This window comes from Danio rerio, chromosome 7 (genome assembly GCF_052040795.2).
Source record: "Danio rerio strain M-AB ecotype USA chromosome 7, GRCz13ab, whole genome shotgun sequence".
Lineage (NCBI taxonomy): Eukaryota > Metazoa > Chordata > Actinopteri > Cypriniformes > Danionidae > Danio > Danio rerio.
In genome coordinates, this window is record NC_141027.1 from 15,314,302 (window position 1) to 15,329,034 (window position 14,733).

General features: G+C 33.6%; 1 protein-coding gene across 6 annotated transcripts in view; it reads left to right on the forward strand.

The window, feature by feature from the left end:
- Positions 1–602: 602 nt before the first annotated feature.
- Positions 603–14,733, forward strand: part of mespaa (mesoderm posterior aa) — a 61,634-nt gene continuing 47,503 nt past the window's right edge. For 4 of the 6 annotated variants that reach the window (XR_015494913.1, XR_015494911.1, XR_015494914.1 and 1 more), the window contains exon 1: positions 603–740. Coding sequence is in view for 2 of the 6 variants with exons in the window: in NM_131551.2 (NP_571626.1) it covers positions 5,006–5,584; positions 7,215–7,307 (672 nt within the window). In the remaining 4 variants the exon portion in view is untranslated. 6 annotated transcript variants of the gene reach the window in all.

Here is a 14,733-nt window from a genome sequence, read left to right on the forward strand (position 1 = left end):
TATTATCTGACATACTGTGAGAATTTCCTTGCTCTGTTAAACATCATTTGGGAAATGTTTAAAAAATTCAAAGGGGGGCTAATAATTGTGCCTTTAACTGTATATGCTTTTATATGCTATATTATAAACTTTGTGTTGAGTTTTTTTAAATTAAAGAGTTCATCAGATCAATATCCATTATTAACTGTTTATTTTAGTATGATAATTACATAAATATACAGATATACAGATGTATTAATTGTAATATGTATTAAATGTATAATGTCACTGCCACTGACATCAATAGTAGGAACAAAAAAAGCAAGTTCATGTCTTTTTATTTATGTTATTCAGATAACTTTGTGATAATGGGTAAATGATGACTGAATTTCCATTTCTGGGTGAACTATCCCTTTAAGGACCACAGTGCGGCCCCTAAATCATTTCACACCTCTTGTCTGTAAACCATACGAGTTTCTTCTAGTATTCTTCTTGGTTTAAACTGACATTTAGAATTGAATTAATACATAACTTGTGACACCATTGAGCTCATGGCTGAGATCTTTCAGATAACATTATAAATGCTCTTATATCTATTTATACGTGTGTCTCTGTTGATGCAGGAGTCAAAAGCGACACTTCTGTTTTGTGGGAACTGCAGTCTCTGATCTGCTCCACCAGCACCATCATCTGCTCCATCACCACAGGAGCCCGCAGGAGGCGTCACATTCAGAGCCCAGAGGTCAAAACTTCGTGCCCAGGTAGGAATGCAATCAAAACGGTGTTAATCGTGTTAACATGAAGGAACGGGTGTGACGTGATCGTGCTTTCCTCAGGGTCACCTCTATAATGACGGCAGATTTAGTGATGAACTGTGTTATTAGATTGAATGTATTTCTTAGCCGGGAAGGTTTTGGATTTCTGCACACATGCCATTAGCAGTAAATAAACTCTGAAATTGTAAAATTAAGAGATACATTATGGTTATGAGACATAGGATAATCTAATAATATGCTTAAGTTCATTATGAATAGTCAGCGCTGAAGTCATTACTGCATTTCTGTAGATGACAAATAAAATGGACGTCAACATTTAGATTAAAAGTCCACTATGTGTAGTGGAAAGTGTCACTGCATTTCATGTTTTACCTTTTTTTTGTGCACTTCACCCAAATTACACACACCAAATGTGATATCTGGAAGGGACCTTCTACAGTATTTGCTTTTAATGACCCTACAAGTTGAATTAACCCTCCTCCTGTTGACCTAAGGGTAAAAAAAACATGTTAACATCACAAAATAAAAATGTTAATTATTATAAGTTTGATGCAGTTTTCTTAATTGGTCTCAACATTTGAAAAAAAATTAACTGCACACACACTAGCTGTGTCTCATTTCAGAGGCTGCATCCTCTGAAGGATGCAGGCTTCATAGGTGAGTCCTTTGAAGTCCACGCAGGCTGAATTGAGCGTTTTGAAATGAGATGATCTAGCCTACGGACCTTGTCACCAGGCAACCGTGACAGCTGCTAATAATAAAATTTGTTATGACTTTTTTTCAAAGTGATTTGAAAACTTATTGTAAGTGATCTGAAGGCAAAACAAGGTATACTGAAGCTGTAAATATATTTCCTTTGATCCATACATGTACACAAAAATGTAAACGTGTATAAAATCACTCTTCAGGGCTCGAAATTGCGACCATTTTGGTCGCATATGCGCCCGAAAATTAATCTATGCGACCTCATAATATATTTTGGCGCATTAGTGCGACTGCAGATAATGGTTGTAGTGCGACCTGTTTTGATTTTTTGTAAAAACGTGCTGAATCGCTCTTCCCTGCCGCTATATTGGTTCATATTAGATTACAATCACTCAAGGTATTCTGCTGTCAGATGACAGGGAAGGAGCTTTTATGACCACGGGAAATGCAAATGGCTGAAGAGTAAAAACTTAAAGCACACAGGTTTGAAAACTCCACCTAAAGTTGAGGCGCAGATGAAAGCGATCATGACACGTCACGTGGTGGATATTGATCCGCCAGCTGAGATCAATCGAGTACGCGCTTCTTGGAGAAGGTGCCCGAATCTCCATGCGTTGCATTCACTGCGTGTTCAGCGCAAATGTCTGCTAAAAGTCAAATCTAATACTGTACATATTATCACCAAAGAAGCTCGCCTTTACTAAGTTTACACTGAAACTGCGGCTCATAACAAAGACCGGTATTGCGCCGATGGTTAGCGCAAGAATCCTGCTCTGCCTGCTCATAAATTGGGTCGGCTGACTCGCCAGCTTTTCCACTAACACAGAAAAATGAAGATCAGCTCAGACTGAACCTTTAAATTGACGCAAACTGAAACCAAAACTTTTAAAGAGTGATAGAAGTTAGACTTTACTTACTTTATTTTGTCAATTCTTTCTTAAGGTGTATATTATTTTTTTATTTATTTACTGATGACTGATTTGCAGCTTTCATCATTGAATTGAATGATTTATTATAATCTTTTGTTTGTTTTGTAGCAGAAATATTATTTATTAAATTGACATGCATATAAAAACAGCAGTACAAAATAAATATTTCTTACTGCAATGCTTCATTTTTGTTTGATGCAAACTATACAATTATTTTTCATAAAGCAACAGACTTTTTATAGCAGATAACCTACATTCATGCACATTCAAGGCAGTATCATAATGAGAAATGGAATTCATTGTTACTATTAATGTCATTTTTTATCATCATTAATATTCTATGGCCTAATTATTAGACATTCATTTTGGAATTATTGCACACAAATATCAATGTCTTTGCAGCATTAGTTAGATAGTTGTTTCTGGTTTTTGTCAGTCCTATTAATGTTGTTTTAAAATACAATAAATCCCTTAAAAAACAATTTGCAGCGGTGCTCATTCATTTTTGGTGGGTGCTCCTAAAAATTTTTTGGTGCTCCTAAATATTTAAAGTTGGGAGCACCGGTGCTACCAAGTAAAAAAGTTAATTTCGAGCCCTGCTCTTTAGTAAGACATGTCATGCTCTTTTTTTTTTAACATGTGTTTAGATACCCACGTAAAATAAACTTAATTCATACATTTAAACTGGAGTTTTCTTTTAAAAACGTCCTGCTGTTATCAGCGTGCAATGAATATTGGGACGTTCGAGGCTGCCAAGAATCCACTGGTTCCACGCATTCTGAGGCTGCGTTTGAAGGAGCCTTCGAATTTTTTAAAAATTAAACAGCCTTTGTCGCGCCGCGATGACACAGCGCACTTCGAATGCATCCTTCAGAGAATGCAGCCTGTGAAATGAGACACAGCAACTGTAAACAAATTATATGACAACAAATGTTTTTGCTTGACTTTTAATCAGGTCAAACAAATGATGTTTGTATCATGTAGAAGTTAACGTCTTATTTTTAGTCAGTTTGATGATGTAAGGTAAGATGACGGCAAAAGTTCATATTAAATAGCAATAGATTTTTGTAGTACATCATAGATGTAAATTTTGACTCGTTGGCTATAAAACCATTTATACACCACAAAAACTGCACACACTGCACACACGCACACACACACACTTGTACAGCTATCTTTGTATTGATATATTGTCATATTGTACAAACTGTAAATTCAATCCCCCTACCCCAACCCTACCTCTAAGCCCAATCCTCACAGGAAACAATCTGCATTTTTACATTTTCAAAAAGTGATTTATGAGCCGTTTTCCTCATGAGGACCAAAAATGTGCCCCCACGAGGACAAAATTGTGTTACTTTTATTCTTGTGGGAACATTTGGTTTATTATTGTTATCCATCCATCCGTCTATTCATCTGTCTATAGTTCTATCCATTTGTCTATAGTTCTGTATACATCTAACATCTATCCATCCATCCCTTTATCCATCCATCCATTCATCCATCCATCCATCCATCCATCCATCCATCCATCCATCCGTCTATTGTTCTATCCATTTGTCTATAGTTCTGTATATCCATCCATCCATCCATCTATACTTCTATCCATCTGTCTATAGTTCTGTATATATAAATCCATCTATTCATCCATTTATCCATCCATCCATCCATCCATTCATCCGTCTATAGTTCTGTCCATCTGTCTATAGTTCTGTATACATCCATTTATCCATCCATCCATCCATCTATAGTTCTCTCCATCTGTCCATAGTTCTGTATACATCCATTTATCCATTCATCCATCCATCCATCCATCCATCAATCCATACATCCATCTATAGTTCTATCCATCTGTCTATAGTTCTGTATATCCATACATCCATCTATCCATCCGTCTGTCTATAGTTCTCTCCATCTGTCTATAGTTCTGTATATCCATCCATCCATCCATCTATAGTTCTCTCCATCTGTCTATAGTTCTGTATATCCATCCATCCATCTATCCATCCGTCTGTCTATAGTTCTATCCATCTGTCTATAGTTCTGTATCCATCCATCCATCCATCTATAGTTCATTTCATCTGTCTATAGTTCTGTATCCATCCATCCATCCATCCATCCATCCATCCATCCATCTGTCTATGGTTCTATCCACCTGTCTATAGTTCTATATCCATCCATACATCTACAGTTCTATCCATCTGTCTATAGTTCTGTATCCATCCCTCCATCCATCCATCCGTCTATAGTTCTACCCATCTGTCTATAGTTTTGTATTCATCCATCCATCTGTCTATCCGTCTATGTGTCTATATATCTGTCTGTCTGTCTATCTATATGTCTGTCTGTCTGTCTGTCTGCCCATCCATCCATCCATCCATCCATCATCTCATGTAATGTGTGAAGGCTGCTGTGTTTGGGCAGTTTCTGAGCCTCACACCTCTCTCTCTGATCTGAGGTTGTAGAAGCTGCTCTTTCCCACAGACCCCCTACTTCAGGTGTCGTGTCTCTTCTCAAGTCCTGACTGAAATCCTCCTAGGTGCCAAATCGCACCTCTCAGAGCACATATATACACCAGAAACCCAGTCAAACACAACCTCATTCAGCTCTACAGCCATGGACGCCTCCACGTTTTCTCTTCAGCTTCAAAACTGCAGCTTTTTTCTTCCGGACTCTCAAAACCAGAGCTTTGCTGTATCAGATGCTGGTTATTACAGCGCCACTGGTAGCCTTTCTCCAACCTCCTCCATCGATTCCTGCAGTTTTTCTCCACCAGCTTACTCTTTGCTGCCTCAGATCTTCCCAAAAAGCATCCAAAAGACAGATGTCCAGCCGCCGAAGAGAACCGGACGTCCCAAATCGAAGTTTCCTGGAGTTAAACGGCAGACTGCAAGCGAGCGGGAGAAGTTGAGGATGAGGGATCTCACCAAAGCTCTTCATCACCTCAGGACCTTCCTGCCTGCGTCTGTGGCTCCCGTGGGAAAAACGCTGACCAAGATTGAGACGCTGCGGCTCGCCATACAGTACATCTCCTGTTTATCTGATCAGCTCGGATGCGGTGAAGATGTGGAGATTTGTGAAGCGCAGGACGAGGTTATCAGCACATCAGCAAGCGTGTTTGACAACTTCAGTTCAGCTTCTTCGGCTTCTCAAAGTTTACCAGCTCAGCAGTTCATGTCTATGAGCTGTTATCAGGTGTGTACATGCAACTTTTTTGTTGTTATTATTGGACTATTTTTAACAGTTATATTATTATTATTATTATTATTATTATTATTATTATTATTATTATTATTATTATTATTAATATTGTTGCTGTTGTTGTTGTTATTATTGTCAGGTGTGTACATGCTAATTTTTAATTATTTGGTTATTTTAAACAGTTATGTTATTATTATTATCAGGTGTACACATGTTATTTTGATACTATTGTACTATTTTATACATTTTTTTGATATTATTATTACTATTGTTGTTGTTGTAGTTATTGTTATCAGGTGTGTACATGCTACTTTTTGTTATTGTTTGACTATTTTAAACAGTTATAATATTATTCATATTATTATTATAATTATTATTATTATTATTATTATTATTATTATAATCAGGTGTGTACTTCCTACTTTTTTACTATTTGATTATTTTAAACAGTTATATTATTATTACTATTATTAACAACACTGCTTTTTGTGGGATAGTTAAATATGTATAAATAAGGTTGGTTATGTTTCTGTGGTTTCGTTGGAAACTAGCTAAATAAAAATATTCTGGTTAGCATTTTTTTTTTATTTAAATTGTAACTTTCTGGTGTTAGCTTTAGTTTACTATTATAACAAAGGTTGTTGTGCTGTGTTTATGAGTTTTAATAATAAAAATAAATATAATATAATAATAATAATAATAATAGTAATAACAATACAGATAATAATACATTTTATTCTAATAATAACAACAAATAATAATACATTTTATTATTATTATTATTATTAACAAGGCTTTTTGTATTCACAAATATACTTTAAAAGCAATTTTTATGATATATATATATTTTTTTATTATTTTATATTACCTTTATTTTACCAGGAAAGACATATTGAGATTAAAAATCTCTTTTACAGGAGCGTCCTGGCCAAGATTAGGCAGTATACATGTCACATGGGCCTAACAGACAACAAACAAAAAACAATTAACAGTTAACATGAATCACACATTGACAAACAAACTATTCAAAACATCTACAAGCCTGTGTTCAATTTCTAAATCATTTATACCCTTTTTTAAAAGCATTTAGTGAAATCAATTATATAAACTGCAACTTTGTTTGCAGATTATTCCATGCAATTGGTGCTACGTACTTAAAGGCTATTTTCCCCATCTCAGTCCACACTTTAGGAACAGACAGTAAATAAATACCCTGTGACCGAAGGCCATAGCTAAGGACAGTTTTTTTTACAAATGTAATTCTGGAGATATGACGGGAGTAAACCCAATCTAGATTTGTAAACAAAGATATGCCAATGCTTGAGCCTACAAATTTACAAAGCAGACCAACCTACTCTAGTATACAACCCCATAATGATGAGCAAGGGATTTAACATTAGTTATAAATCTTAGTGCACCATGGTAAACAGTATCCAATGCATGCAGACTCTGAGACAAAGCATGCATATCGATACTGTAACATCACCGTAGTCTAATATCGACATAATTTTCTTCAATAATTTAACAGTACCATCAGTTTACACGTTTTTACATTTAAAAGCGATTCTTAACCTGATATTTTATAGCACTGATGTAATCATTTTATCTTAATTTTTTTTTCCAGACTCAGAATCCAGTTCAAGGTGATTTCCATTCATTCCCAGCTCAAGACGTCTGGTTTTCCCAGCAGCACAATTTTTTCCATGGACAGTGCTGACCAAAACTGACCTTAATGAAAATATGGGTGCAGTAATTAATTTGTGCAATGCTTGCATGCTAATGGAAATGAAAGACTTTATATATTTTTTGTAAATATATTTGTACAGCTATTTATAATTTTATATGTTTAAAATGATATCAGTATTTATACTTGCTACATCTTTCCGGCAAATAAAGACATGAAGACATCACTTTTGTGATCTTATTTTATTTTATTTTATTGTTTTTACTTATTTACTTAGTTTATATACAAACTATTTCATGTTATGAACTTGGAAACAACACTCATCATTCAGTTAAAGGGATAGTTCACCCAAAAAAGCAAAGTTGAAACCATTGAATAGAGCCTTTTCACATTTCCGGGTTTCTCAGCAGCAGAAGTCATCATAGTTGGGTAAATGTAGAGCGCAGTCAATCTGAGTGTTCAACAAATACGTTTTTTACAATCATATTTGCTGAAATAATGAAGAAAAAAACTCCACAATGGTGTTACCAGGAATTTCAGAGAAAGAAAAAAAATAGCATGAGACTGATAACGGCAGCCAGAAGAGAGAACAACGTCAAATTTATTGTCCTGCCCCATACACTGCATTGCAAAGGCTTTCGCTAATTTATTTTTTGTAATTTGATGCAAAGATTATATAATACATATGTAAATACATATAAATATGCAAACATTTTTAAAAAATCTAAATATTAAAAACTTTCAAGATTTAAGATGCTGATGACCATGAAATGCATCGTAAGACTCTTGTGAAAGGGTCCTTTGGTACATTGAAAAAAGAAAGATTGGTAAACATTTGGTAACCAAAAAGTTGATGGTTTCAAATGATTTCCATAGTAGGGAAAACAAGTCTGTAGAAGTCAATATGGACCCACAAGGTTTTTTTTTACCAGTGTTCTTATAATATCTTATTTTATGTTCAACAGAAGAAAGAAACTGATATATGTTTAAAACAAGTGGAGAATATCTAAATTGTTAATAAATCGAAATGAATATTAAGGTAATCAGGCAATTCATACTTTATTTACAAAAACTTATAACCCAAAAAAGAAAGAAAGAAAGAAAGAAAAAAAAGTCTTAAACTTGTCAAGGCTGTGTATTAAAGGTAATAACATTGTAAAGCTTTATAAGATCTCAAAGTATCATCAGAAACCTACCTTTGCCTGCATGAGTTTTTTTTGGTCACACTTTAAAATAAGGTTTTGTTAAATTATGTTTATGTATTTACTACCATGATCTAATAATGAGCAATGCATGTACAGCATTTATTAGTTATAGTTCAACATTTACCAATGCATTATTAAAATCCAAATTCACGTTTGTTAACATTAGTAAATGCACCGTAAGTTAACATATAACTAATACTAAACTACTGTACTTTCATTAACTATTGTTAACAAACATTAACAAATACTGTAATAAATGTATTGTTCATAGTATGTTCATGTTAGTAAATGTATTAACGGATACAACCTTATTGTAAAGTGTTACCATTTTGTTTGTTTGTTGTTTTTCACTCTTAAACTGTGGTGACACTTTAAAATAATGGTCCATTAGTTAATGTATTTGCATGAACAAGCTATTAATATTTATTACTGTATTTATTCATGTTTGTTAATGTTCATTTAAGTTAAATAATGTAGTTCATGTTAACTCATGTTGCATTAATTAATGTCAACAAACACAGTTTGGTATTTTAATAACGCATTAGTTAATGTTAAACTATGAGTAATTAATGCTTTACAAGATTATTTATACTTAGTTAATGCTAATTTATACATTAACAAATGGACCATGACTCCATGAAGTGTTATTATTATGAATTATCAGGGACCAAATTTTCAGCTTAAAAACATTTTTAATGTTCTATTGAAAAACAAGGGGAAACCCCTTAGGCTATTTAGATGTAGGTGTGAGTAAACTAGCAGCAAATTTAGGTTTTTGGGGGTGAGCCGTCTCTTTAAGCAGCATCCTAATGAGAGACAGCTGATAGTCATTCCACGCTGTAATCGACACATTTAAGGAAACTCCCCTGCAGAGCGAGCATTAATGTGGGCAGGAGAGTAAACTAACTCTCCAGGTGAGATGCTTTAATACCCCTCAGATTGTAAACACAGCTCTGCAGGACTCTTCTTCTGAAATGCAGGAGTCTGATGCCCTTTTCAGAATTACTACAAAGATTAACTGAAGCATTGTTACAGGTTTTTAGATATGACTTTTCCTATTGTGCGTAGTTGATGCTGCAGTTTATATTATGAGAAAAGGAAAGTGTTTCTAATGCCTTGTGCATCTTTATGGATGGCTTTCTTTTGTATCATTTATTTATTTTTTAGCGGTCGGTTAATACAGTTCAGTTCAATTTAATTCACGTTTATTTCTAAAGTGCTTTTACAACGTAGATTGTGTCAAAGTAGCTTAACATAGAAGTTCTAGTAAATTGAAAGTGTGCTAGTCTAGTTTTCAGAATTGAAGTTCATTTTAGTTACTTTAGTTATTTAATACAAGCAGCAAACATTTGAGCAAAAACGATTGAATTTTACTGAATTTTACACTAAAAGTTGCTACATGCAGGACCTTCAGTGCTTAAATTTCTCCATTCAAACCTATCAAGATTGCAATATTTAATCTTGTGTGCTATTTATGGAAGAAGAAGAAAACACTTTTAACAGAATCCCATAGCTTCCAAATTGTAAACATTTTTAAATTTGCAATATTATGGCACATTTTTGGTGTATGTGGAGCATTTAATCACCTTTTCCTGTTTTAATGAGTTAATTTAAAACAACTGTGGCATTGTTTTATCAAACTTAAATTAATTTAATGGGTTAAAATTCTATAAACAAACTCCTTATAGTGCACTTATTGAAATATATTAATCTGAAAAACAGATTAGATGAAAATTATGTAATATAAAATCATAATTACACATTATAATGTCTGCATAGTAATTAACACAAAAAATGACATTTGTTTTTTGCTCAAACTACTTATTTAAAATGAGCTGAAATAACACAATTCTTGAGTTTTTTGGGGGCAACTGTTTTCAACTCAGGCTCATTCTAAAAACATACCTCTATTTACATGTCTGGAGTCCGTCAAATAGGAGCTACGTTTTTTTTTTCTTGCAGTTTTTGTTCTCGCGTATTTACTACAGGTCAATATGTCTGCTTTTTTAACTCAAATTTCTCTCTCAAGTGCCTTTTGCACCTGTTGTTCTCACGTAAATCCACCAGAGGCCACTGTTTGACTGATTGAATGACTGGCTGACTGATCAACTGACCCACCCTCCTCCTTTCCTAAACCCAACCAATAGTATTTTAAAAAGCTTTGGTTGACCCGAACCACGCACCTTTCTTAACCCAGTGGAGAAATTTAAAAAGCAATTCAGAAAAAGAAAAACCCTTGTCTGATTTTTACCATGTTTTATCACATTCTTATCGTTAGTTACTTCTTTATTTTATTTTTGGGCTTCTGTTTTTGTCTTACCAGCTTTCTGGAAATGTTTTTTATAGGACTCAAACCCTGTAGAGTCCTCTCTGCGTCTCAAGTCCACCGACGTACATGGTAAGCCTCTGGACAAACTGGTAACAGCCAGAAAGCCTTCCATACGAAGGTAAGCTGTCAGCTGGTAAGCGCGAAAAGGAATAACATCATACCATCCCTGGTGTTTATTTAAGAAATGAAATGCAGTCATGCATGTCATGCATACTTTTGGCTTCATAATTCATGATCTCCAGAAATGTATATAGGGCTACATTTCCGGTATGAGTCTATGTTGACTTTGTTTTATGTTCAACTTAAATTTGTAAAAACTAGAAGGTCAACTTGACATGTTGATCCAACTCAAATCCGTTGTGTCGAACCCAGTGTTTTTTTTACAGTGTACACTCAGAAAATTACATTTGCTGTTTGTATATTTGACTTGCAATGAGCTGAAACAACACAATTTTAAGTTTTTTGGGTGGGACAACTTAGTTCTTTTATGCTAACTTAATTCCTTCATGTTGCCACAACACAAATCAATTACAATTTACAGTGTGATTGTTTTTTCCCTGATAAAGGGTTAATATAGGCTTTTTGTAGTTAAATAAATCTGGCCATTGAAAGTGCATATATATATATATATATATATATATATATATATATATATATATATATATATATATATATATATATATATATATATATATATATATATATATAGTGCATAATATAATATAAAATATGATATATTGTATGATGGCTTTTTGATTTCCGAATAGCCTTTTTGGATCTATCTAAAATCTCAATATATATTATGTCGCATCTATGCAATATTAATAAAAAATTAATGACTTTATATTTATTGTTTTTACAGCTATTTATATTTGTACAGTTATGATATACCTGTAGATATTAATGAATTGTAAAATTTCCAGCAAATCATGAAAAATACTTTTAAAAAACTTATAACTTTAACTTATACATTACATTTTTATTTTCCACCCACATAACTGAGAAGTGGAGGGACACAAACAATAATATAATTTGTAAATTTTTCTTGAAAAAAAAATATTTTTTTAACTAATTCTGTTGGTTTAATTTGTATCTTAATTTAAATGTATTTTTGTTGATCAGTTATCTTTAAACAAGAATAACGAATAACATTTGCGGTTATGCGCTACAAAACAAGTCTGCTATATGCACCAAAACAAAAATTGCTGTGAGATTGTCTTGGTTTGTTAAATTAAATAATAATCTAGCCTAAATAAAATGAAAGTGTACAGTTTCAGACAAGCCTATTAAACTGTTTTCACTATCAATGACAAATTTAAATAAGCAGGAAATGCTTTTGCAATGTATTCGCTGCACTGAACATGTTCCCAGATTACCTCAGAAAAAAAAAAAACTGTTGGAAGGATGAGAGAACTCATTGTGAGAATGGAGATGTTTGCATATTTGTGCCACTCTGTCAGATAAAATTGCTTAAAACATCTTAATATTTTAGCAGAGATAGTTAAAGTTTGCTTAACTTGGTCTTAAACCGTGACCCACCCATAAGTAAATATGCAGCCTATTTTTGATTACCTGACCAGCGCATTAATGGCAGCACCCACTGATATGTCCTAGATATTATGTGCCTATTGCATCGTGTCACCTACGTGACGGAACTCGTCGTAAAGAACGAGAATAAAATTATACATAATATCAGTTGTCGTGAACTATGTCACATTACACAAGAAGAAACGACTGAGTCTTATCACGACGACCATTTGTCGTTAGTGAATCCCCACGACACCCTACGCCAAGAAAATTGCGCCGAAATCGTGTGATCTTTTTTTTAAAACGAGCTGAAACACAATTTTCAGTTATTGGGGTGGGAAAACGTAATTGTTTTATGCCAACTTAATTCTTTCATGTTGTCCCAACACAAATCGATTACGTAAAACAGAAGTTTTACAGTGTATTTGTTTTTTTTTTCCCCCCAGTAAAGGGTTAAATGTAGGCTTTTTAAAGCTAAGTAAATCTTGTCATCAAAAGCGCACAAAAAATATTAAAGTATGATATATTGTATGATGGCTTTTTGATTTTTAAATGTTTTTGTAGGTCTTAATCTCAATATATATTATGTCGCAGCTATGTGTAACGAGGAGACTGACACGGAGGGATCCATTATGCAGTATTTATTGATCACGATCTCATTCAAATACACAATATGCACAAAGGTGCAAACACACATCAACAGTAGTATTAAAGGTTTCAAGGCTGGCGGCAAACAGACACAGAGTGATTTACCAGGCATGGGTCAAAGGCAGGCAGCGAGTATCAGAGTCAGTGTATCAGGCTTGGGTCGTGGGCAGGCAGCGAGTATCAGAGTCCGTGTATCAGGCTTGGGTCGTGGGCAGGCAGAAGGCGAAGCAGAGTCAGAACCGGGCTGGAGTAATACACGAGAGATCAGGCAGGAAATAACGCTCAGAAATGCTGGCCGAGGCTAAACAAGACTTCACACTGACTGAGTGTTTGAGTGCGGCTTATAAAGGGTACGTGGGTCGTTAACTGGATTCAATTCAGGTGTGTGCACAATCAGTCTAGGTGGATGACGTAATGCTTAGAAATCCGGGGATGGCGGCCTCTGCTGGCCAGCGAGGGGAATGACTGGGACCGAGTCGGTGACACTATGCAATGATAATTGAAAATTATTGACTTCATTATTATTATATTTACAGTTATTTATGTTTGTACATATACATATTAATGAAGTGTTCATTTTCCAGCAAATAAAGCCTTGAAAAATACTTTTTAAAATGTTATATCTTTTTATACATATATATATATATATAAATATATATATATATATATATATATATATATATATATATATATATATATATATATATATATATATATTTTTTTTTTACTTTTATATACAAATTATTTAATATTATAGCCTTGCTTAATACACCGTAAAGCAGATTTCACAAATAAAATCTAAATAAAGTCTTGCTGTGACTACTTAAAGATAGTAATAGCTCAATAAGTTACACGAGTGACAGCTGTTCTTCAGTGTCCATTTATATGTGCTATAAGAATCTTAAAGGTGATAAGTCTGCAGCTGCTTTCAGACACCATAATAGTGCATCACTTCCTCACCCTCCCTTCCTCCCATTTGTGCATGTCTTGTCTGCTTCCTCTGTTGAGTCCCTAATGGCACAGAAGAATGGACCACATTTAAGTTGTAGTTGCAGATTCGAGCATGCCTGGTAATTCTTTATGTGCTGGTAGATCTTGATCAGGGTTACTGATGCACATTGCTATTGGGTTAATCTTTTTTTTAAAATATGTACAATATTAGTTATTAAATTGCCACAGATTTTTTGAGCGTATCATTGAGTTTATATATGTACTTATGTAAATGTGTTTAAATATACATTCATTCCGTTTTTATTTCAGTAATATTATTAAATAATATGCAACTTTTGGTGTGGATTTTAGATTTTCATCTGGGTTAATGGTGGTCTTTTTTAGAAGTACAGTTGAAATCAGAATTATTAAACCCCCTTTGATTTTTTTTCTTTTTTAAAATGTTTTACAAATTATGTTAACTATGCAAATTAATTATGTTAACAGAGCAAGGAAATTTTCACAGTATGTTTGATTATATTTTTTCTTCTGGAGAAAGTCTTATTTGTTTTATTTTGGCTATAATAAAAGCAGTTTTAAATTATTTTAAAACCATTTTATGGTCAAAATTCTTAGCAATTTTAAGCTTTTTTTTCCCGAATGTCTGCAGAACAAACCATCGTTATACTATAACTTGCCTAATTACCCTAACCTGCCTAGTTATCCTAATTAACCTAGTTAAGCCTTTAAATGTCACTTTAAGCTGTATAGAAGTTTCTTGAAAAATATCTAATTAAATATTATTTACTGTCATCATGGC